General features: G+C 35.9%; 1 protein-coding gene across 1 annotated transcript in view; it reads left to right on the top strand.

Annotated features, from left to right (window-relative positions):
* Positions 1 to 22,260, top strand: part of LOC101740554 (RNA polymerase II elongation factor Ell) — a 60,519-nt gene that overhangs the window by 26,194 nt on the left and 12,065 nt on the right. The window contains exons 3-12 of the mRNA XM_038018580.2: positions 4,010 to 4,108; positions 10,129 to 10,280; positions 10,390 to 10,734; positions 13,739 to 13,809; positions 13,953 to 14,109; positions 17,184 to 17,443; positions 18,195 to 18,314; positions 18,815 to 18,905; positions 18,986 to 19,157; positions 20,280 to 20,417. Coding sequence (XP_037874508.1) covers positions 4,010 to 4,108; positions 10,129 to 10,280; positions 10,390 to 10,734; positions 13,739 to 13,809; positions 13,953 to 14,109; positions 17,184 to 17,443; positions 18,195 to 18,314; positions 18,815 to 18,905; positions 18,986 to 19,157; positions 20,280 to 20,417 — 1,605 coding nt within the window. The remainder of the gene's footprint in view (positions 1 to 4,009; positions 4,109 to 10,128; positions 10,281 to 10,389; positions 10,735 to 13,738; positions 13,810 to 13,952; positions 14,110 to 17,183; positions 17,444 to 18,194; positions 18,315 to 18,814; positions 18,906 to 18,985; positions 19,158 to 20,279; positions 20,418 to 22,260) is intronic.

Below are 22,260 nucleotides of genomic sequence, written 5' to 3'. Positions count from 1 at the left end.
AGTTCCCATTAAGATTGGTTCACGATAAAATACGAATATGCATTCTCAGCAAAATGCAATATAACAACTTAAAAGAACGGCTCGTTTAAAAATATAACAAAATAGAATGATATACATATTATTTCAGTGCATCGTATGTTTCGCTTTGAAATTGTAATTGGTATACTATTCGCGTAGTCAAGGTATACTGGTTTGAGTGTGACTTTTAATAAGTTCTGCATCAGCCAATCAGCGGCCGCCGAGTGAACGAAAAAACCCAAGCTAGAGTGGCGTACACTCAATGACAACAATGCGCGAGACTCGAATACAGTTTTTTTCCACATATTATAATTAAATGAATCGTTGTTACCTCACCGCGCCGCCGACGATTGCGACAAGAGCGGCCGCATCGCATCGTACATTAGAAAGTCGGCGAATATGCAAATAGTGTATTGTAGAAACCACACGAATAGCTGGCCACTCACTCCGACTTTAAATGTGTCTACGATGAAAGTGACTATTACCGTTAGTAAATTGTGTTAGAACAAAATTTCTTATGATGAGACCGTTGCCGAATTCTTAATTTCGATCTCGAACGTGGTAAAGTTTTCCTTTTCAAAAGACAGCAAGTTCTTGTTGAATAATTACAAAGATAAACATATCGCTTGCCGCAGAATGTTTATCAACATGTCAGATACTTGTACGTTGATTATGTACCTACATTCGTTGTGTTTATTTATATATTTTTTTAAAACCCTACAGCAATTCACACGATTCCACATTAATAGCATTATTATGATTGTATAATTCACGTTTACGTATTTTGACGCTTTTACTTAAGCTATTTCTTTACAATTTAGTTCAATTTAGTCGTCTGATAAATTTTTGGCCTAAATTTTATTAATATTATTAAAGTTCTTAACAATCTGTGACAAGTAATAAAAAACGTAGCAAGTATAATTATGTATACTTTTAAAAAACGCTTATACTTCATTACAAGAAAAAATACGTCAAGTAATCAACACGAAGGCGATCACAACTCGGGCGCGTGGATTTTCCGCTACGAATCGAAGTGAACCATTTTATTATCGACCACTACCTATGTTTGTTCCTCTCGAATTGGAACTAAAATGTATCATTATTCGAACGACATAAAGTCGAAATTAGATCGTCTCGACTATATCACCTCTACGTTGTTACGTCAATAAGATATAATGCGTTAACTCGAAGTAGGGGCGTACGACCGGTTGTTTTGCGTCCGGGTTTGTCTTGTACAATGGTATTCTTAATATCATAATGTATTCTGATATTTTTCTCGGAATCAAAATGGTTTTTTTTAACGTAAAACAAGCTAGACGCGCACTTGGACAATAATATATTAGTTAGACATACTACAGTTACACTGAACTTTAAATGTTATAGTTGTTTGCTGCTAATAAGTAGTAGTATATCTCTCGGTCGAGTGAGTCGTCGGACCGGTTGCGACGGCCTCTCACTTCGCAACACTGTTCCGTTCGCCGCTTGCTCAGAAATTAGGTAACCAAGAAAAGCTACAATCGCCTGTACACGATTGCTAATTCACAGCGAACAAAATCCCTGCTTCGAATTGCACATTAAATAAAAACAGCTGAAACTGTTTTATTATGACGTAACGGCACGATTTATCGACGCAGCTATCATGCGTTGTCTGATAAGTATCCTCCTACAACGACTAGGTGCCATTCGAGCTATGCCTTGAAAAACATATGACGCATTTCCTCATACCCACCTCTTTTCCGGCCCTCGCCGAGGTATTCCTATCGACCTTCACTAGAAGACAAACAATCAAACCGTCGACCTTGACATAATACAAATCCGCAAATTCATTGAACTAATTGCCTATAAATAGATGCATGTGAGTTATTGTATTAGTGACAATAAAAAGAAAAATCGGCCAACGAAATGATACAAAACAATGGAAGACGCTATGGAACTGCTGATGCGGGCGAGACGGCTGTTCACCGAATGCCAATGTATCCATCGCGAGGCGCTCTTTATATTGCTTGGCCGTACTGCAGAGAAAGCCACTCCCCGCGCGCACCCACACTAACTGCGCGCTCCGTTCGTAGCGGGTTTTTTCCTCATTAGCTCTATAATTCCACATTATTGTCCATATAAAACTTGTGTTTATCAAACTTAACTCGCGTGATAGCTAAATGCCTATGTCTCTAAATAATGTTCTGGCGTCACCTGCTGATATTTGAAGCTGTAGAGAAAACTCTAGTGAGTTTTTTGCTAATTTCAACAACAGCTCTTGTAGCTCGGCCAATTGATACTAAAAGACCTTGAAACTGATAAGAAGTTCATTAACTAATTTATAGATAAATACAATATTCTCGAAGTTTCCGAAATCAGAAGCCGTTTTGTACTGGTGAAAATAACATGGAACTAAATTACATAGTATTAATTTTGAGCCGCATTCCTTTATAGACTAAATTGTCGGGCATTGTAGTGCTGGCACACATTCTGCTACGACCTCAAAGTGGCTCGCGGCCACACCAAGCATGGGCATGTCGAAAGTAGCACGCCTGGAAAAAAACACTTGACCTGTATTTGATTACTACATTTTTTTCTGATTTTAAAATGGAAAATACTGAATAATATTATTGCGTATCTAAGTACGCGTACGTAATGGAGTACCTAACATATTTATTTACGCATTCTGGCCCATCTGGGTTTAAGTGGCTACTGGAGTTCATAGACATCTCAACGTGTATGCTTTATGTAATCCACCTTGAAACATGACGCCAACTGTTTAAATTGTCAATTGCATTAAGGGTATATCATCATACAAACCGGAAAGCATGATTGCTTCGCCGTAAATAGAGACAAAATGGCGGTACTTAACCTTTTGGGCTAAAAATTCGCCCTACCACCAGTAAAAACTACTAAAAAGTTAATGAAAGAAGCAAATTTTGTAAACAAAAATCGCATAAAGCATTACATGTTGGAAACAATAATAATAAAAATACTTGTTTATAGATTGAGTACCGTCTGATAAAATAGCAACACTTTTAAATTAACTTCAAATACATACATACATTTGTAACAGTTGTTTCAATAAAGCATAGCTGTAATATGCTAAAATCACGCATCTACATTACCATTCCTGACGATGAGGGTCTTACTAGAATGTTGTCAACTTTTTAATTATCTTGTGTATTCAAACTTACTGTATGCTTTTACTATATCGCCCTAATATGGGTTGTGAGCTCCGAGTATAAGACCTGTTGCATGTTTGTCGTGGGAGTATTCTGAACTTTCGTCACTGGCATACAATTGAGCGGCAGGTGTATCATCTTTTAATATTCATGAGAGTAATTTAAATTGAAGCAATACATTAATTTTGTCATTGATTCACTGGATCCTAATGACTAGGAGATGTCGTGCCAGGTTTCCTACGTATGTTGACAATGACAATTCGCGTATTCTTGGAATTATTCATCAGATACTTAGTGAGTTGAGCAATTGTAAAGGTCGTAATTCTTTCGTATTTTACATAGGTATTATTTTATGATTTTTGTATCTGTTGTTGTCCGTCTCGGCAACGCGTATAATAATAACATTGTTTATCTTTTTTCTTACGTCATACATTTAATAAAAGTAATCACGTGTTTAAAGTCAATATTGTATTATAATTTAAAAAAAAACATAATGAACCCTCTTTAACATTAAAGATGGTTAAGATTTTTTTTTATAGTTTTTGTTATGAAAACAACGGATCTAAGAAAAAAAATCCTCTTTGTAATAGTTATTAAATGTATGTTTTACTTTTATTTACTTAGTTATTTAAAACGTAAATAAAATGTTTTGAAATTTATTATTTCAATGTCCTCACAACAAAGTCACGTACGAATAACAATATTCGTATAAGTATATGCATTAATTAAATGTAATAATGATAAGCACAAAACGAAAACATTCGTGTTTTAAGCACTGATATTTGTTATGGAAACGGCTATTTGATCAATTGTTGTTTCATTCATTTCAGAAAATTTCCATTCCGACTCCTACCGGTGGCAATGGACCATCGGGTGAAGCTACGTTTCGCTTCAGCATCAATAGTAATACAGAAATGGAAGGTCCACAGGTAAACCTACATTAACTTTCATGTATTTTTTTTTATTGCTTCGATGGGTGGACGAGCTCACAGCCCACCTGGTGTTAAGTGGTTACTGGAGCCCATAAACATCTACAATGTAAATGCGCCACCCACCTTGAGATATAAGTTCTAAGATCTCAGTATAGTTACAACGGCTGCCCCACCCTTCAAACCGAAACGTATTATTGCTTTACAGTAGAAATAGGCAGGGTGGTGGTACCCCCACCCGCGGCGGACTCACAAGAGGTCCTACCACCAGTAAGAATTATTAATTTCTAGTATTAATATCTATTTATTTTCTTAACAGTACCGGATTTTTTTTTTTGGAGAAATTCAACGATTTAGAAAAGGTTGCATTTGCAAATAGGTACCCTAAATATTAAATCAAATTATCACATGTTACTTCAGTAAGTAATGTGAATAATACACACTCATTAGTATTCTTACGCACAAAATTTGTGGTTATTCTAGAAAATACTAGAAGTAAAAGTACACAGTTCGAAGTATCGAAGCAAACATTCCAAGTTCACCTTGATTGAATCGGTGTTTTACGTCATGCGGGTCGGGTATAATCTATTGAACGAGCGACATCGAAATGTCTAGGCATATATCGACGCTTGAAAGGCAAACGTGACTAAGCGACAATGCGTGAACTTTACAGTAGTCTAATTCTAGGGTCGGCAGACTAAAGCACATAAGTCAAAATTTTCAGTTTATTTTTTATTACATCATCGGTTTACATTTTGCTCAACACACAATCTGACTAAAGCACATAAATCAAACTCAAGTATTTCATGGTGTATTCAAGCGGCGTTCTGTATCAACCTTATCAAATCCTAATATAGTCAAACGAACTAAAAAACATAACTGGACTTATGTTCTAAGGAACACCATAAGTACAAAGTTATTAACGTAAGAAGTCTGACTTATGTTATAAAGAACATCAAAATGTAACATTTCTTTAGAGAAAGTAGTTACTTAAAAATATTTATAACGTAAACAATACTTCGGTAAGTGGTTTTAATTTACTAATGTTGTCGATTGTGCACAGTTTGTTGGTTAGTTGTGTTAGTTAGTTGTGTGTGAGTGCTTAAATATTTTAATTATTTAAGATGAATATTCAAAGATGCAAGAAATTAGTTGAAATGGCGTTATCCACTCATCTGGAAAGCAATGAAGGTATATTTTCACATATCTTCAAAATTATGATTTGCAAATTACGTAATTATATCAATATTATATCATTATAAATAGATGATTGTCTTGTCCTTTTTTAGAAAATGTAAATCAACAGTCGATTTTGAACACAGAGAACCTAGTGGTAGACGATCCTATACCGTCGACATCATCAGGTCAAGTCAGTAGTTTAACATACCATCCTGTACTTGACTTCTCTAGTGATGATTCTGTACGAGATCCATGTTATGAATTACCGAGACTTTCAACCACATCAAGTTCAAGTACTTGTGATGAAATTTCAATTAATCTTAATGTGTCTCCAAAAAAGAGTATACGTACTATAAAAAGAGAAAAAAAATTAAAACGTAACTTAGGACAGGCATACAAAACATTAAAAGGAAAATGTATATCAGATCGCACTATGAAAGAGCTACCTGTTTGCAGAATGAAATGTAAAGAACGTATACCACTAATTGATAGGCATGCCATATTTACAGAATATTGGCAAATGGGGTCATATGCAAAAAGATCTGCATACATGGCGTCTTTAATGGAAATTAAAGATAAATCTACGCAAAGAATACGAGCTATTGAACCTGAAAAGCAAAAGCTTAGAATGAAGACATATAAATACTTTTTTACTGTGCATGGTAAACGTGAACCTGTCTGCCGAGGATGTTTAATGAAAACGTTAGATGAAAGTGACAATTTTATAAAGACAGTTGCTATGAAAAGGAGATCATCCATAGGGGGTACTCAAACTGATGACATGCGAGGGAAAACAATTCCTAAGCATAAGATATCAAACGAAAAACGCCTAGAAATTAAGACACATATCATGTCATTTCCATCATACGAAAGTCACTATACGAGAAAGTCTACATCAAAGAAGTATTTGCCATCTCACTTAACAATGCAAAAGATGTTTGAGTTATTTTGTCAAGATCGGAATAATCCACCTTCAATCAAAATCTATAGTCAGGAATTTCACAAATTAGGACTTTCATTTAAAAAACCGCGTGTCGATACTTGTTACACTTGTGACAAGTTTAAGATGCAGATACAGTTGTGTCAAGAGGAATCTGTTAAAATAGATCTCATACTTCAACATGATAACCACAAAACGCTAGCTGATCAAGCCTATGACATGAAACGAGCTGACACGCTAATGTGCAAGAATGATGACACGTTACAGGTGTACACATTTGATTTACAGCAGTGTTTGCCAACACCAGCTCTAAGTTCTTCTGTAGCCTTTTATAAACGGCAATTATGGACGTTCAATTTAACTGTCCACGACAACAAAACTGGTAAAGCTGTTTGCTATGTGTGGCACGAGGCGGTAGCAGCTCGGGGAGCTAACCAAATCGCTTCTTGTATTTACAAGCACTTAGAAACATCCGTATCTGATAATACGAAACATATAATTTTTTACTCGGATACATGCGGTGGGCAAAATAGGAATTCCCATGTCAGTTGTATGTTTACTTGGGTATTGCAAAAACATCGAGCTATCAAAACAATTGACCACAAATTTATGATACCTGGCCATAGCCATTTAGAAGTAGATACCGATCATGGCATCATAGAAAAAAAAAAGAAGAAAACGGAATTACAGGTATTTCATCCACATGATTGGATACAGTTGATCCGGTCTAGCAGCAAAAAGTTTAAGGTTGTTGAAATGAAAAATACAGACTTTTATGACTTTTCATCCCTCCTCAAAAGTGCTTTAGTTTTAAGAAATAAAGATACCGATGGGCGGCAGTTTAAATGGCTGGAAAAAAGATGGCTACGCTATGAGCAAGAATTTGGCATTCTCACTTATAAAGACACCCTGAATATAGGTTCGCCTTTTTCTACCTTTAACTATAAAAGAAGAGGGTCCAGTGTTCCTGATCATATTCCTATAATATCTATACAGTCATTACCCATATCCATCGAGAAAAAAAATGATTTAATTTCGCTGCTCCCTTTAATACCGGATATTTTCCATGAATTTTACGTAAGTCTTCCCACGTTGGAAACTTTACGAAATACTGATCCAGATATTTTAGAACTCGATGAAGAAGTAGAATTTTAATTAAACATTGAGTTGTTATTTATATTTATGACTTATATTATTATAATATATATCTTAATTGTTGATCTTTTTCACTTAACTCATACTATTATTGTGTTCCTTATAACTTAAGTCATCTAAAGATTAAATAATCACATTTACTTTAAAATATTTAATTTTAATAATAAGTTAGTGTTATAGACTTATATAATTCAAATAAACATTATTAAGTTTGTTAATGTATAAGATTCTAAATAGTTTTTTTTAATTCCTGTAAAGTAGAGTTTTTTGACTTATGTGCTTTAGTCTGCGGACCCTAGAATTTAAAGTTGAAATACCTGAAAACAAAATTTATTTTAACGAATCTAGCTCTAGTAGAATCTAGTTAGTAGCTGTAGGATTGAAATTATTTTAATAGACCTAGAAATATATATTTTTTGCGCATCGAATATGGTTATTGCCTATAATTAATGTACAAAGCAGTTATTGTCGCTTAGTCATGTTTGCCTTTCAAGCGTCGATATGTATTCGACATTTCGCAATAAAAAAATTGTTACATTATCAGTATAAGAATATCATACGATAATTACTCACTTTACACATCTGTTTTTAATACAAAATTATGTAAACAAAATAAAATTGTTTATTAAATATATAATACATTCTGAACTCTGTGTGATGAATAATACACCTTTTACATAAGTACAGCAAAAGAGCACATGAGTGCAACAAATAAAATGAAAGCGAATAATACTGTTAGTTCAAGTGTTTCGACAAATGAACGCTCTGGATTGTTTACGTTTATATTTTTCCAACATTAAAACGAATCGACCTAGAGAATGATGTGTTTATATAATTATTTATCTCATTAATAAAGGTATACATTAGTATCGAACAAATTTTGTTACAAAAGCTGTTAAATAAAATATAAATCAAATTAACCTAAAACCACAGTAACTTCCACTTCAAATAAAATTGCTTTATAAAAGATTAAAGTAATTTAAAACAAATATTTAAATTCATTTTTCGCCATGAAAATTAGTCGAATGTAAACAACATTACGCACAGGGACATAGTCAAAAGCAAGAGGAAACCATTAAACCGAATAGTAAACGTGTATCGAATATATTGATCAGCTGATGCTACTAATATTGTGGATTTATTAATATTCTCTATGGCAGCCCCTTGATCGCGCACGCTTGATTTTCTAGGTCACGAAACGGTCGAAACGCTAAGTTGTGGCCCTCTTACAAGTTTTGTTTAGCTTGTGATTAATTTAAGAATTCCTTTCACATATTTTTTAGGGTTTCTTTTAGTTTTGATCTCGGTAGGCGGCGTTAACGTTCGACTTGGCTTAGAGAGAGAAAGAGAGTTTTATAATCGATCGCCTATTGACAACATATTATGTACCTAAACCTATTCGGGAATGGTAGGCAAAAGGTTTGGCAAAAAAATAATAATAATAATGCGAATTGTAAATAAGATGATGCCCCGAAAGAATAATTCAGAAGAAATATTCACTCGAGAAAATGGAAATATTCACTCTTTTGAGTCTGTTTCGTTGAATCCATTCTTATACTGAACAATGTTGACGAATGTCACGACGTTTTTTTTTTTTTTTTGCATTTAAAACACGCAGTAAATTCTCAAGGAAAGTTAGTATTTTTGTCGTTTCGTGATTTCGTCGATACCCACGTAAAAAAATAAACATTAATTTACGCGAAGCCGGAATGCGGCGGACGGCGTACTAAGTTACCCAACAGCCGTTAGAAAGTGCGATTTCAGTCGCGTAGCATTCGTGTTGCATCATAAAGAGCTGACTAAGAACTTACCATCCGAGAGTCCTTTTATATACCACTTTCCATTCTGAAATTCCGTCTTCTTCTTCATCTTGCTTCGGTTTCCTCAATACTGAGGGTCGTGACCACCTCCTCCCAACAGGAGTTTATTACGCACCATTCCACGCCATTTGCCTCTATCTGCCGCCGAGTGTAGAGCATCGTGAACTGTGGTGTCGAGGGTAGTGCGGATCTGGTCAGTCCAACGTGTCGGGCCTCTACCTCGTGGTCTTCTTTCGTTCACCTTACCAGTCACCATTAGCTTCTCCAAGCTGCTGTGATCCTTTCTTGCAATGTGGCCAAAGTATTCCAGAACTTTACGTAGGCAGATGGTAGAAAGCCTCGTCTTTATCTGGAGTTCTTGGAGGATCGACACGTTGGTGCGATGTTCTGTCCAGGGAATTTCTAGCATCTTTCGCCAGCACAACATCAAATTCCGTACTGGGATGTAAAATTGTTCGATGAACCTCAGTCTAATAGAAACTTTACAGTCAATAAAACGAAACACGAAAAGCGGCCCGGTACCGTTCTGGCCCGGTAACAAGATTTCGCGGAGGAATCGTGTGTAAACTGTGTCTGTAAGATTGCACTTATCATCAAATCTGCGAGCGAAAATTTTCAGACTACAAATAACCTGAATCGATTCACCGCTTCTATAAATGAAACGCGTGGGTGTTGTAAATTTGCACTGCTATGAGATGAAACGTTCGATTTTACACGTACAATATACCTACATATCTCGCAATCATGAAAAACAGCTGATCTCGACTTCACTCTATGACATAATAAATTTCTCGTGTCGATTATTTGTCATCGTCGTCGTGATGACTGCGTGACAATCAAAGCATGCCTTAATACTTAAATACTTTTTAGAATACCGCTTGTAAATTTAAGAGTCGGTAATTTATCGTTTCTTTTTTAAATTCCAGGGTGCGTTTGAATGTGTTAGGAGCGGTGGCACGCGGCGTTTGGAGTCGTGCGGGCCGCTACCGCGAAGAATGCGCGTCCAAGCCAATGACGACTCGTACGAGGCCACAAAAGACCGGATGGCGAAAACGGTCGCCGCGGAGCAGAGTAAATGGTACTTAGTAAATCAAGTTTTGAATTTTTTTTATTGTACGTTAGCGTAAAAGAAAGTAAGGTTTTGGTCTCCCAAAATTATCATGTTTACGCGGCTATTATAATTTCAGCACCCGCGTGATTAAACCTAACATGACGGACATTGGAAGGCGTGTAAAAGTACGACACTCGTACGTGTCAAACAATACCGCCGGTCAACTCGCCGATCGACCTGACCGGGCCGACCGACCGGAGCGTCCAGATCGACCCGATCGGCCCGACAGACCTGATCGATCAGAGAGACCGGAGCGGGTCGAGAGAGGCGACCGGGTGGAGCGCGTGGAACGGCCTCAGGTGGCGGCGAACGTGCCTCGTCCTCAACCCGCGCCGACGCAGCCCCATCAGCCGCCCCAGCACCTAGCGACGCATCATCAGCGTCCGCCTCATAACCCGGATCTCACTAGGAGATCTTTGAAGTGAGTAATCTTCTCTTATCTACACTCACTTATACCTCTAAATTTCGAAATACAAGTAGTTAAATAGAAATTAATTAACCGAAACTGTAGTAAGTAAGAAGATTAGTTGACAAAGCTGACGTTCAAAGCGTTGAGAATATCAGCCAAATAACAGTCATTATTAAGCTAAGCCAATCAATTTTATCTTGAACCCGCAATCTTAAGAAAAGCTGTGTGGTCCCCTGCATTACAAAAAACCGTTGACCTCGCGAATCAATATTACATTACTTGCGGTTAGGTACGAAAATAATTGTAAAGCATTTTTTTATGAATGCTCCCAAATCATGGATATTCCTTTTTAGAACGTTTCCCTTAAACTTTAATGTCATTATAAGTAAAAAAAAAACACAAAGGTACGTAAATGTTTTGATAGAAATATTAAAAACGTCGGGTCTCGGTCGTGTTTACATAATTTACATTTCATAGTAAACGTTACTCGAGCAACAACAATATCAGAAAATTTCCTAAAATTGCCTTCGACAGTAAAATATGCCTATATTTATTTTGTAACGTTTAACCGCACGTTTTCCGCGGCAATGGTTCTTTTAAATGTTAATTCCGCAACACATCGTTATCAGCACAATGAATATGATAATTTTTGTTTAAACACTCACACACACCATATTTACAACCAGCATTCGTTTTTTTTTTTTGTAACGAAAACAAAAAATGCTCCAACAAAAATTAGGAACTAACAACCTTCTAACGATTAAAGTTTATTAAATTATTATTTCTTAATAACGAAGTCTTTAGTATAATTGTTCACTAATGTTTGAAGATCATAAATCTAATTTATTAACAGTAATTTTAGGACAATGATCGAAATTCGAACATAATTACATTTTCAAAGAATTGACATAGTACTAATACATATTAGAAAACGGTTCTTATTTTTTTTTTGTCCATTTAAATAGAGATTCTAGCTTCTTTAAATGGTAATTAGAATGGAATAGCAGTTTTGAGAAATAAAAAAATATTTGTAATTAACATCGAATTATGGCAGGACCGTTTTATGATAATCGTAGCTGCGTATAATTTATAGCGACCCGCCCTCGCTTCGCTTCGGAAACATTAAAACACATGAAAAAAAAAAAAAAAAAGTAGCCTATGTTCATCAGGGACAATGTCGGCTTCTAATGGAAAAAGAATTTTTCAAATCGGTCCAGTAGTTTCGGAGCCTATTCGAAACAAACAAACAAACAAATCTTTCCTCTTTATAATATTAGTATAGACAAATAATAATGCATTAACAAATGCGAAAGCGTTATTTTGTTTGTCCTTCTTTGGCGTAGTAATAGTCCGACTTGATTTTTCGCAAAGAGATCGTTCTTAAAAAATTACGAGGTTGATTTTTTACATTGAAAATTTTTTACGCAAGCTAAACTGCAAAGCAAACCTGGTTTAAATATAAAGTGCTGTCGAAAATATTTATATATATATTTTTATTACATACTATTTTTTTAAATGAGTCACTGACGAACGAGGTTATATAGAAATTGTTATTGTTCAATGCAAAATAACTCAAGGTGATTTCAACCGTTTTCTGAGCGTTTCAAGAGTAGAAAAAAAATACGTATTGATTCTGCTGCGTTATCAGACCCTGTTTATCGTTAATGTTAATAAGGTGGTTGTAAATAACATTAATTTTACAAAAGATAAGACAATAAATAGTCTATAGTCTTGTGACTGTATAAATATTCTCAAAGTAAATATGTAAATAAATTAGTATTTATATGATTCTATAGAAAACAATAAATGCCTAGAGCAGGGGTCGGCAACCTGTTTGTCCTTAAGGGCGTAATACTGCATTTGAGAATCACCGAGGGCACATATATTACAGATAATCGACAGGTATCAATAGGCATTAAAAAAAAAAACAATTTTTTTATAACTTTATTTTGTTGGTGTCATACATAATGATACATATAATTCAGTGTGAAACTTGGGTGTCCATATTTTCAGCTAATTTCTTATAATTGGGGATATATTTAGAGTTCCCGGTCCTTAAACAATTATATAAAGTTGAGTCATTAAGCTTTGTTCGGTATTGGAAGAAAATAATTATTTCGGATTACTTGGTAGTTTTAAATGCACGGTCTACGCGTGGTCTATTCGAAATACGATCACACACCAACAAAAAATACGTGCGTGTTATTAGATACGCTCAAGGTTAGCAAACTGCTAATCTATGCACAATCCTAAACTTAACTGACTACTTGCTGTATATCGCCGTTTGACAAGAGTAAGTAAATCGCTCTGGCTGTCATACATTTACATTAGTCCAGCGAGGACGCATTAAAAATCGATCGAGGCGCCGCGTTGCCGACCCCTGGCCTACAGTACTATAGCTAGCGTCTTGGTCGCTGGATTATGATACGAGGAGGACCAGAGACAAGTAATATTATTGAAAACACACAATTAAAGGACAGTCATGATAATGGGTGAATAATTTCACTACCCTGCTTTGCAGCGTCCTAACTAACCCATAGATAGACACAGCTCACTGACTTTCTCGCTAGGGCTAGTGTGTTAGCAAAATCTCTCAGAGTGAGACCGTGAGCTTACCTACCTGTCCGGACTTAACTGAAATAGCTCCCTAGGGTACCAGCGAATAGGTATGGAAAAAAATAATTTCAGCTTGAAAGCCGCTGCAATGAAACGTATATCTTGAAGTGCCCCCAAGCAGACTGACTGTGAATTTACATTGCGATTCATAGGCTCCGATAACCGCCTAATGTTAACTGAACCTTATACTCGGTTGCCCATTTTAATAAAAGCGGCTTGGCTCTGTTCCTTGCATTGAAGTCCATGGGCGACGGTAAGCACTCGCCAACAGGTGGGCCGTATGCTCGTCTGCCTACTAGGGGAAAAAAATAAAAAAAATGTGTCTCCGAGATTCTCTGTTCAAAATCGTAATTTTTATTTGAACAGCTTAACTTTAATGTCATGTTCATTTCTTTTACAGAGAAAGACTTATACAATTATTAGCATTGAAACCGTTTAAGAAACCCGAATTGTACACTAGATTATCCTCCGGTAAGTTAATTTAAATATTATTTTTTTTAATGTTCATAATACTGAAGGTTGGTACACATTCACTCGAGTATAGCGAAGGCTCTCCCGTGTAGTGTGGAACGACCTTAATAGTCGTCCCGACTGACGCGCGCGTCCCTTTTCAGAGGGGATCAAGGATAAAGAGCGGAGCGCCGTGAACAAAATACTACCGCAGATTAGTTTGATGAAGGACAACTGTTACCACTTACGTAGGCACATCTGGAATGACGTCAACGAGGATTGGCCGTTCTACACTGAAGAGGAAAAACGCATGCTCAAGAGGTACGTAAATATTGTTGTAATTTAAATAAATAAATTAAAAAAAATCGTACTATGGGTACAGAGGACATGGGTTCCGGTAAACCGTACTCGTCGAATTCGACAAAGAGGTCGACGTGCAACCTAACCCATGCATCAGTCCGCTGAGTTTCTCGCCGGATCTTCTCAGCGGGTCGCGATTCCGATCCGGTAGTACATTCATTCGCGAAGCAGTTGCTCTTGAGTTGTTAGGTCTCCTTCAGAGGCGCTCGGGCAGCTGTTAGCAAATCCCACTCCTCCTGGCTGAGCTTTTGCTCGCCTACCAGTCCTGGTGAAACTGGAAAGGGAGGCCTTTCCAGTTTCCACCAGTGCCACCAGTAATCCTTCAATCATAAAAAAGTGTCCCTACATTATTAGTGTTGTTAATACTAGATCAAAAGACTGTTTTTGCGGTCCAAATTGTTCTGAATCGTTATTGTACCGAATGAATTCTTACACTAATCTCTCTAACCCAACTTATTTCTTGTCTTTTTCTAATTGTCATAGTGGCTGAAGTTGTATTGTAGGATTTTCAAAATCGTTTAAATATAATCAACAGATTATAATTGGTGATTCGTTAATTTTGATCGTTCAAGTCTAAATAGTCTGGCAACATCTAATATAACAATCGAGTAATCGCGATTTGATTCAGTTCTTTTTTTAAACAAATTCCTAATCGTATTTTCATTGCCTCTTTACGGTGATTTAATGTTAATAACTTAAAGAAACAATGCGTATAAGTTCTTAACGTAACATACTGCGTAAACGCTTACGCTGTTAGGACGTAGTCCAAGTGTTATGCTAATCACATACCACAAAGCATACCATATAACCGATATGCCATCGACGTGAAATTGAAAAAAAAAAAAACAAACACCACAAGATGTTTCCGAAAATGTTTTTTTAAATTAAATAAACGAAATCGTATTCTCGTTTTTGATCAACAAGGATGTATTAATTCAATATCATTTCCTCTATTAAACTGACATTGATTCGTTTTAGGCAATAATGTTTAAACAATAATATCATAGTTTATTTCTAGACTCTTGTTCATTATATTCTAATTACTAATATACAAGTTGAAATGAGGTTTAGTTACAGAGTTAATTTTAATTAAAGATATAAAAATCCTTATTTGTGCATGATAATGATTTTATATTTAAAAGCAAGCGTGACGTGACATTCGGTGACGTTTTAACGAAAATACTGTTATCTAACAAGGAAAATAATAAAGGGAATATCAAAACGTATCTTTGTTATTATTATAGATAGGGTGATGGCTTGGGGCACATCTGGTATTACGTAGTTACCGGAAGTATTCTACGTCACACAAAGTGGCTATCGCCTTGAGGCATGAGGTCGAACTTTCAATTCAACTTCAACTGTTCAAACCAGACCCCACGAATGATTCTCGGTAGAAATAGACAGAATAGTGTTGAAAATGTCAAAGTCACATCCCCATTCTAATTCATTCACTTATTTGTTCTCATTGTAACAATAAAACTAACAAATTACTTTTTTATATTATACCATTGTCTGGTTTTGTATGATTCCAATAATTATGTTTAAAAAAATAACCGTTTAAATTAGATTTATTATGTCTGTACAAAGCTACTTTAAAATATTGCTTAGAATAAAAATTTCTTAGAAAGAATATGCAAAGCATTTAACACTTTTTTGCGCCTCAGACGTACGCGAGAATAGTGCTTCTTTCAACTTATAAAGTATAGATATTGAAGGTTTAAAATATTTTTGTTAATTAATAGGGGTCGATTTTTAAACCCGGTCGATCCCCCAAAATTAGTTTTCGTTTATTTCGACCCCTGGGAAACCGATATCGATTCCTTGGGGACCACTTTAGGAATCCCTCCCTGGCTTAGACGATGTTTTGCCTCCCATCAGAATAAAAACTAAACCAGGCTTGATTAAATCATGCTTCAAGGATATAGTAGTCAATATTAAATATTTATTTTACACATTATTCGTTGTTTTCAAAATAAAAATATATTGAGCTTTAGATTTGTATAAATTGCTCATCGGAATAGATGTATAGAGAGAGAACGACATTGATTTAACGGTTGATTTTGCAAAATAAACTAAACGTATTGTATAACTATCGTTTTCCTCGTGTGGGCTTCTGAAAAACATGAATACCACATTCTAACGTCATCGCAACATAAATGACGTAGGATGTATTGTTTTAATCTTTTTAAAATATAATATGTCATTATTACGAGTACATTGTTATGTTTAAAAAAAAGAATTGATGTTATTGTCACTTACAATATTATGACAATAATTGATATTGTTTCTGTGAATGTAAAAACGTATCTTGAGTGGATGATTTGTGAAAGTAATGTTAATAAAAGCCATTAATTAATGTTTCTCTAAAATTTTCCAAATAGTTTTATTACGTATTAGTGAAAACTCGGTTAACTGTAGGGAGATAAAATTTTAAGAAAGGCATTCGTGGTCTCGTTGGGTTTTTTTTATTAAATGTTTAAATGAAACTAAAATGGTAATAAAAATACAAATAAATATTCGCTCCGTTTGCGCAGTGATCCGAAATGGGTATACGTGTCCAACAATAGATAGATTTCGCAATTATCTCGGTCTCACGATCGCTTTGGTGTTTGCGAACGATCGATAATTATGAGTTGTTACGTTTATAAAAAAATGTTTACGTTAGCGAATTATTTAGATCGTGCTGTTTATTTTGTCGATATAAATCTATACTAATAACATAATATAATAAATCTACAGTGGTTTTTACGGATGTTCCATTATAACTACTGAACTATGCATCCGATTGATTGACTTGAAACTTGGTATTCATGTAGAAAATACATGTACTTAATGGATAGGCTAATATTTATATGAGTGTTGGACTCCTTACACCAGTTGCGGGGGCGTTAATGATGAGTATCTTTGTGGGGGTGAGAAATAATAATGTTAATTTGAAATGCCCAGCGAAGCGCACGGGTACAGCTATAAAATCATAAAAGTGCTGAAACATGCCTAATACGTTTGTGTAATTATTATTTTGTATTAAAATTCAGGCGGAAACCTCAAAACTTAACTCCCCCGCTGAGCAGCGACTCGGCGCAGTCGCTGTCGCCGCGCGCGTCCCCCGGCGCAAAGCGAGCCCCCGCGCCCCCCGGCCCGCCCGCCGCCGCCCTCGGGGACGACGCCCCCGCCGTTAAGAAGCAACGCATCTCGCATTACCGCCGCCCCTCGCCGCCCTCGTCCGGGTACGCCACCACCTCGTCGGGGGAGCGGCACGCATCCGACAACGAGGATGAACGGACGACAACGCAGGGTACGGACCTTTATAGCTATACTGTAACTATACTGAGATCTTACGATCTAATATCTCAAGGTGGGTGGCGCATTTACGTTATAGATGTCTATGGGCTCCAGTAACCACTTAACACCAGGTGGGCTGTGAGCTCGTCTATCCATCTAAGCAATAAATAAATAAAATTTAACAATCGAATGAACGAGTAAACAAACGGTTTAAGCGGCTTGGCCCTGCCCCTGGAATTACTGAAGTCCATGGGGACGGTAAACACTCATCAGGTGGCCCGCATTCCCGTCTGCCTACAAGGGCAAAAAAAAAACATTCTACCACAAAGCACCTCGTCAACTTAAGATCGAAGACTAATTGCATTGGAATAACTGCTATCCTATTCTGTGCATGATGAGTTCACGTTGATGGGGCGAATCTGGTATTAATCGCTTGATGATGCTGAGGTGATCCACGTCTCTTGATTCATAGAGCAATTCAACTTGCACAGCATTTTCATAAATTTTAATATTTATGGTCTTGTAGTAATTTCATAGTTTTATAGATGCTACAGTATTTATTGAGCTTTGTTTGTTATTGTTTTTTTGTATCATTTATCTCATTTGTCTTTGTAAAACATCTTCCAACAATCCTAACATTTTTAATTGAAGAATAAATTCCCAGTGTTTGTTAATATCAGAGTTGACACGCCCCGATACAATACAAAGCATCAATAGAAATCTCTTCAGATTTGATTATATAAATTTTGTATTAATTTTCACAGTTAAAAAGGACAACGGTTACACCCTTAACTTTACCACAGTCAAGGAAATCTGTCCCAGTCCTCCGGTCAAACCGAACGGCTTTAGAAGTAGTCCCCCCGTAGAGCAAACTAATATCACAGGTAATTTTAATCATAATTTGTTATCTACGGCAAACTTGCGTTGGCTCATCCAGTACCTGGCAAGAACAGTTCTGCCATGCCAATTCTGGAATGTTTTATGCTCTATATCAATTTTTTCGAATATGTACAGTATTGCCAGTTGTAATAATGTAACATTTTTTCTTGGGACAGTTACAATGAACACGTTCTTCATGCACACTTATTAAACTTAGCCCACACTAATGGTTTCATTGTTGGTAGTATGGTAATCACAAGACGAATCCACGATCGGTCCCGTATAAACTTCACAGTCCATTGACACTGCTCTTAAACGACTAACTTCGACGTCAGCGAATAGCGTCATTGGATCAACATGAATCAGCCATTAATTTTGTTTTCCTTTAAATATTTATTTGCTTTATTCTTATTTGCAATGTCGCTTGAACCGAAACCGCAAATCGTCGAACTTCATGTAAATACCAAAAAAGTAAAAGGTTGATTTTTTATTTTTATTTTTACAGAAAAAGACATCACAAATACGGAACCCTTAGAAAATACTGAATTAACGTCTGTGCCTGACGAGAATACGACTGATTTAGATGAGATCGAAAGGTACGTAAAGCGACGCATATGCGAGGGCGTTGACCCCACGGACGTATGGTACTTAAGACGCGTTCGTGTTCAAATTGCAGGCGATACCCGCCGATCACGAGTTCGGGTATGCGACGGGCCTACAAAAACGAATTCGCCGAACTGTACACGGAGTACAGAGAGTTGTACGCGAGGGTTGCGCAGGTTGCGGCGCTGTTCACTAGGCTCGAGAACGAACTCAAACGGGCGCAACCCATGTCGCCTCACCATCAGGTAAACGCACGTACAACCGTTACGCCCGACCCAGACGCGTGTCTCACCGTTCAGTTCAATCGACTTAAACCTTCTTCTTCTTCTTTATTTTTTCGCTCCGGCACGGTTTGTGCATTAGCCAGTGTCAAGTAATAAGAACTTTTATAATTTGCCGTTTTAATTAATTACAGTTTATGAATATTAAAAAACTAAGGAAACTATGTAATCGCAACATAACATAAATGATTAAAAACGAATTAAATTTACAAATGAGATGATATGCGATGAAATATAATCTCGGTAAAATGGTGGTCATTTACTGAGACTTTCAGTGGACTTTTTGGGGGATCCCGAGAAGCTACATCCTGCGGCTTTGTTTAATTTTTCCACAATTATGCAGTTTCACAGATTCTAAACAGTTAATAAACCACCGTTATTACACATTTAAACCTGAAGAAACACTAAATAGACAAAATAAATCACAACTTCACTCCTCGCGTTCCCGCCAAAAAGTCCCGACTTAACCTTTCGAACGGCACCCGATCAATCGACCAACCCAGGGGTGAGCAAACTTTTTAACCAATAGCCCAATTAAAATTTTATTTTTTTGGCGTGCCGCACATAATTAACTATTATTAATAAATTACGAAAATTAACTCTATTTATTAATAAATATTAGAATTAAAAAAACATATTATATAAAAAAAGTAAAGATTAAATACACAAATTTTAATGCAAGATAGAAACAAACAAGAAAAGAACAGAAAAACGAATTAATGGGAGAGAGTCGATAAAATAAATGAAATTGTAAAAATTCTTTGCGGGCAGCATGTTGCTCATCCTTGGCCCAACCCATCAGCGTTGCTGTGCCTCCAAATTAATGCAATTCAAAGCGTTTTTTTTATGAGAACTTTATTGTATAGTTGACAGTGAAGTTCGAAAGGTTAATAATAAATATGTTAATTGCGAAATCGAAAAAGTAACTTATTGTATAGGATGTAGTGAAATCAGTGAAATTGGATGAAAATATCTTGTCTCCCTTCTTAAAGCAGCTGTTAGGAAACTCAAGGTAGAGGTTATGAGTGAATTTTTAAATTTAATCTGTCGAATGTTTGTGTTATCGGATGTTCATTTCTCGAACAGAGCATAGAGCAACGCATCGTCGAGGAATACAGACGCGTCAGCAACGACGCCGCCTACCAACACGAGCGGCGGAGGGTCAACTATCTAGACAAGAAACTAACTCATCTCAAACGTATGGTGCACCAGTACGATCAGCTAGTGAGTATTGTTGTTTGTTTAAATCATATTCAACTCTCTACTGTCTAACAGAAATGTACGAAACAAAAAGAGTTAGGACGATTTTTTTAAAGGGGTTTTATGAACTGGTAACTAAGACCTTTAGGTCAAGTCTTATTTTAATTCGTATGAAACATTTTTTATATGAAAAATAATATTATGAAATGAAGTTGATTAATATGAAACGTGGCATGAAATAAAATGAAAACGAAATGAAATATAATCTCAATAAAATGATGGTCATTTACTGAGACTTTTTCAATGGACTTTTTGGAGGATCCCGAGAAGCTACGAACAGCAGCTTTGTTTCATTTTCCCACATTTGTGCACTTTCACAGATATTAAACAGTTAATAAACCACCATTATTACACATTTAAACCTGAAGAAACACTAAATAGACAAAATGAAACAAATCCCACAACTTCACTCCTCGAGTTCCTGCCAAAAAGTCCCAGTTAGGACGATGAATTTATTTAATGAATACCCTCTTTAACAGAAAAGTGAGCTTTTTTTTAATTCACTATGGTTTACTTCCGAAAAGACATTATATTGTCGTTATAAAACATTGATCGCCGAAATCGCTGAAAGTATGCATTTATGTGATTCAGATTTACGAAATCGGAATAAAACTGTACATGTATGTCCTTTATTTCAAGTCTGTAACGCATTTAAAGGACTACGGAGATATTCCAGTAAGTTAGAGTAAATGTTAGTTGTTAGTGTTTTGGTAGTTCGGGCTTAGAATCGTTGTTTTAGTTGTAGTGAAATAGAAACTATATAACAGATGTGTTATTTTTATTTTCTGAATGCGTGAAACTATTATACAGGGTGAGTTTTGTTGAAGTCTGTTCTGGGAGACGAATTTTAAACTACGAAGAAGAGACTTGTGAAACATCACTGGAACTATATTGATAAATACCGCAATTTTAATCTAATTATTTATTACGAAGCGATTGTCATTTGTCATTAGGTGGTACTCGCATTTGATATGGCTGAATAGAAAATTCCCTTTGCTTTAGAAGTTTTGGCTTATAATTACCAGTAGTGAAATCAATAAATTTAAAACCCATGTTAGTTGTGTTTGTTCGCATTTTGCATTATTCATCATATACCGCTGGAATAGCCTCTCTAGGCTACCAGCTTAGGTAGGAAAAAAAAAAGTCAACCTTTTGCTTGCACTTATTCGGTACCTTCAAAGCACGTCAGATGGGGCGCGAGTAGTTTTAATAAATGTGTGTTTTAGACACTTTTTTAGTGAAAGGCACAATGGGGCAATTTTCCTAGTTAAAAATAAAAGTATAATAATGATGTCTTTATATTGAATGAGAGAAGGCGCAATAGCCGAATCCATAAATGTGTGAAAATTAAAAAGAATTACAACACTGAAGTTTCGGCTTTTATCTGATGTTAATTGTTTTGGGTAATTTAAAAAAATACAAATTCGTTTAACCAAATATTAGAGGTGTAATGTAACATTTGGTTTTAATATATGACCTAATAGTGAATATCTCTTGTTGAGATAATACAGGATGCTATTTTTTTGAATTCTGTCTTGCTCTATAAATAAAATCATTTTTTCTTGTATATTTGAAACTTTAATTAGTGTATAGTTTTTAAAAGATACCATAGATTGGCCATCAGATGTTTTTTTAATACAGGAAAATTACCCGGTATCATATATCTGGATTAGCTTATCTCCTAAATTGTGTAAAAAATTCAAGGTCATTTTTACTCGTTTATACAAACAGCGTTAAGATACTAGAATTTCAATTTCAAGGCTCCTAGGTTCAATTCAACACGGCTACACCGAGAATTCAATCCTTT

Source organism: Bombyx mori, chromosome 21 (assembly GCF_030269925.1).
Source record: "Bombyx mori chromosome 21, ASM3026992v2".
Lineage (NCBI taxonomy): Eukaryota > Metazoa > Arthropoda > Insecta > Lepidoptera > Bombycidae > Bombyx > Bombyx mori.
This window is presented reverse-complemented; position numbering and strand designations above follow the sequence as displayed.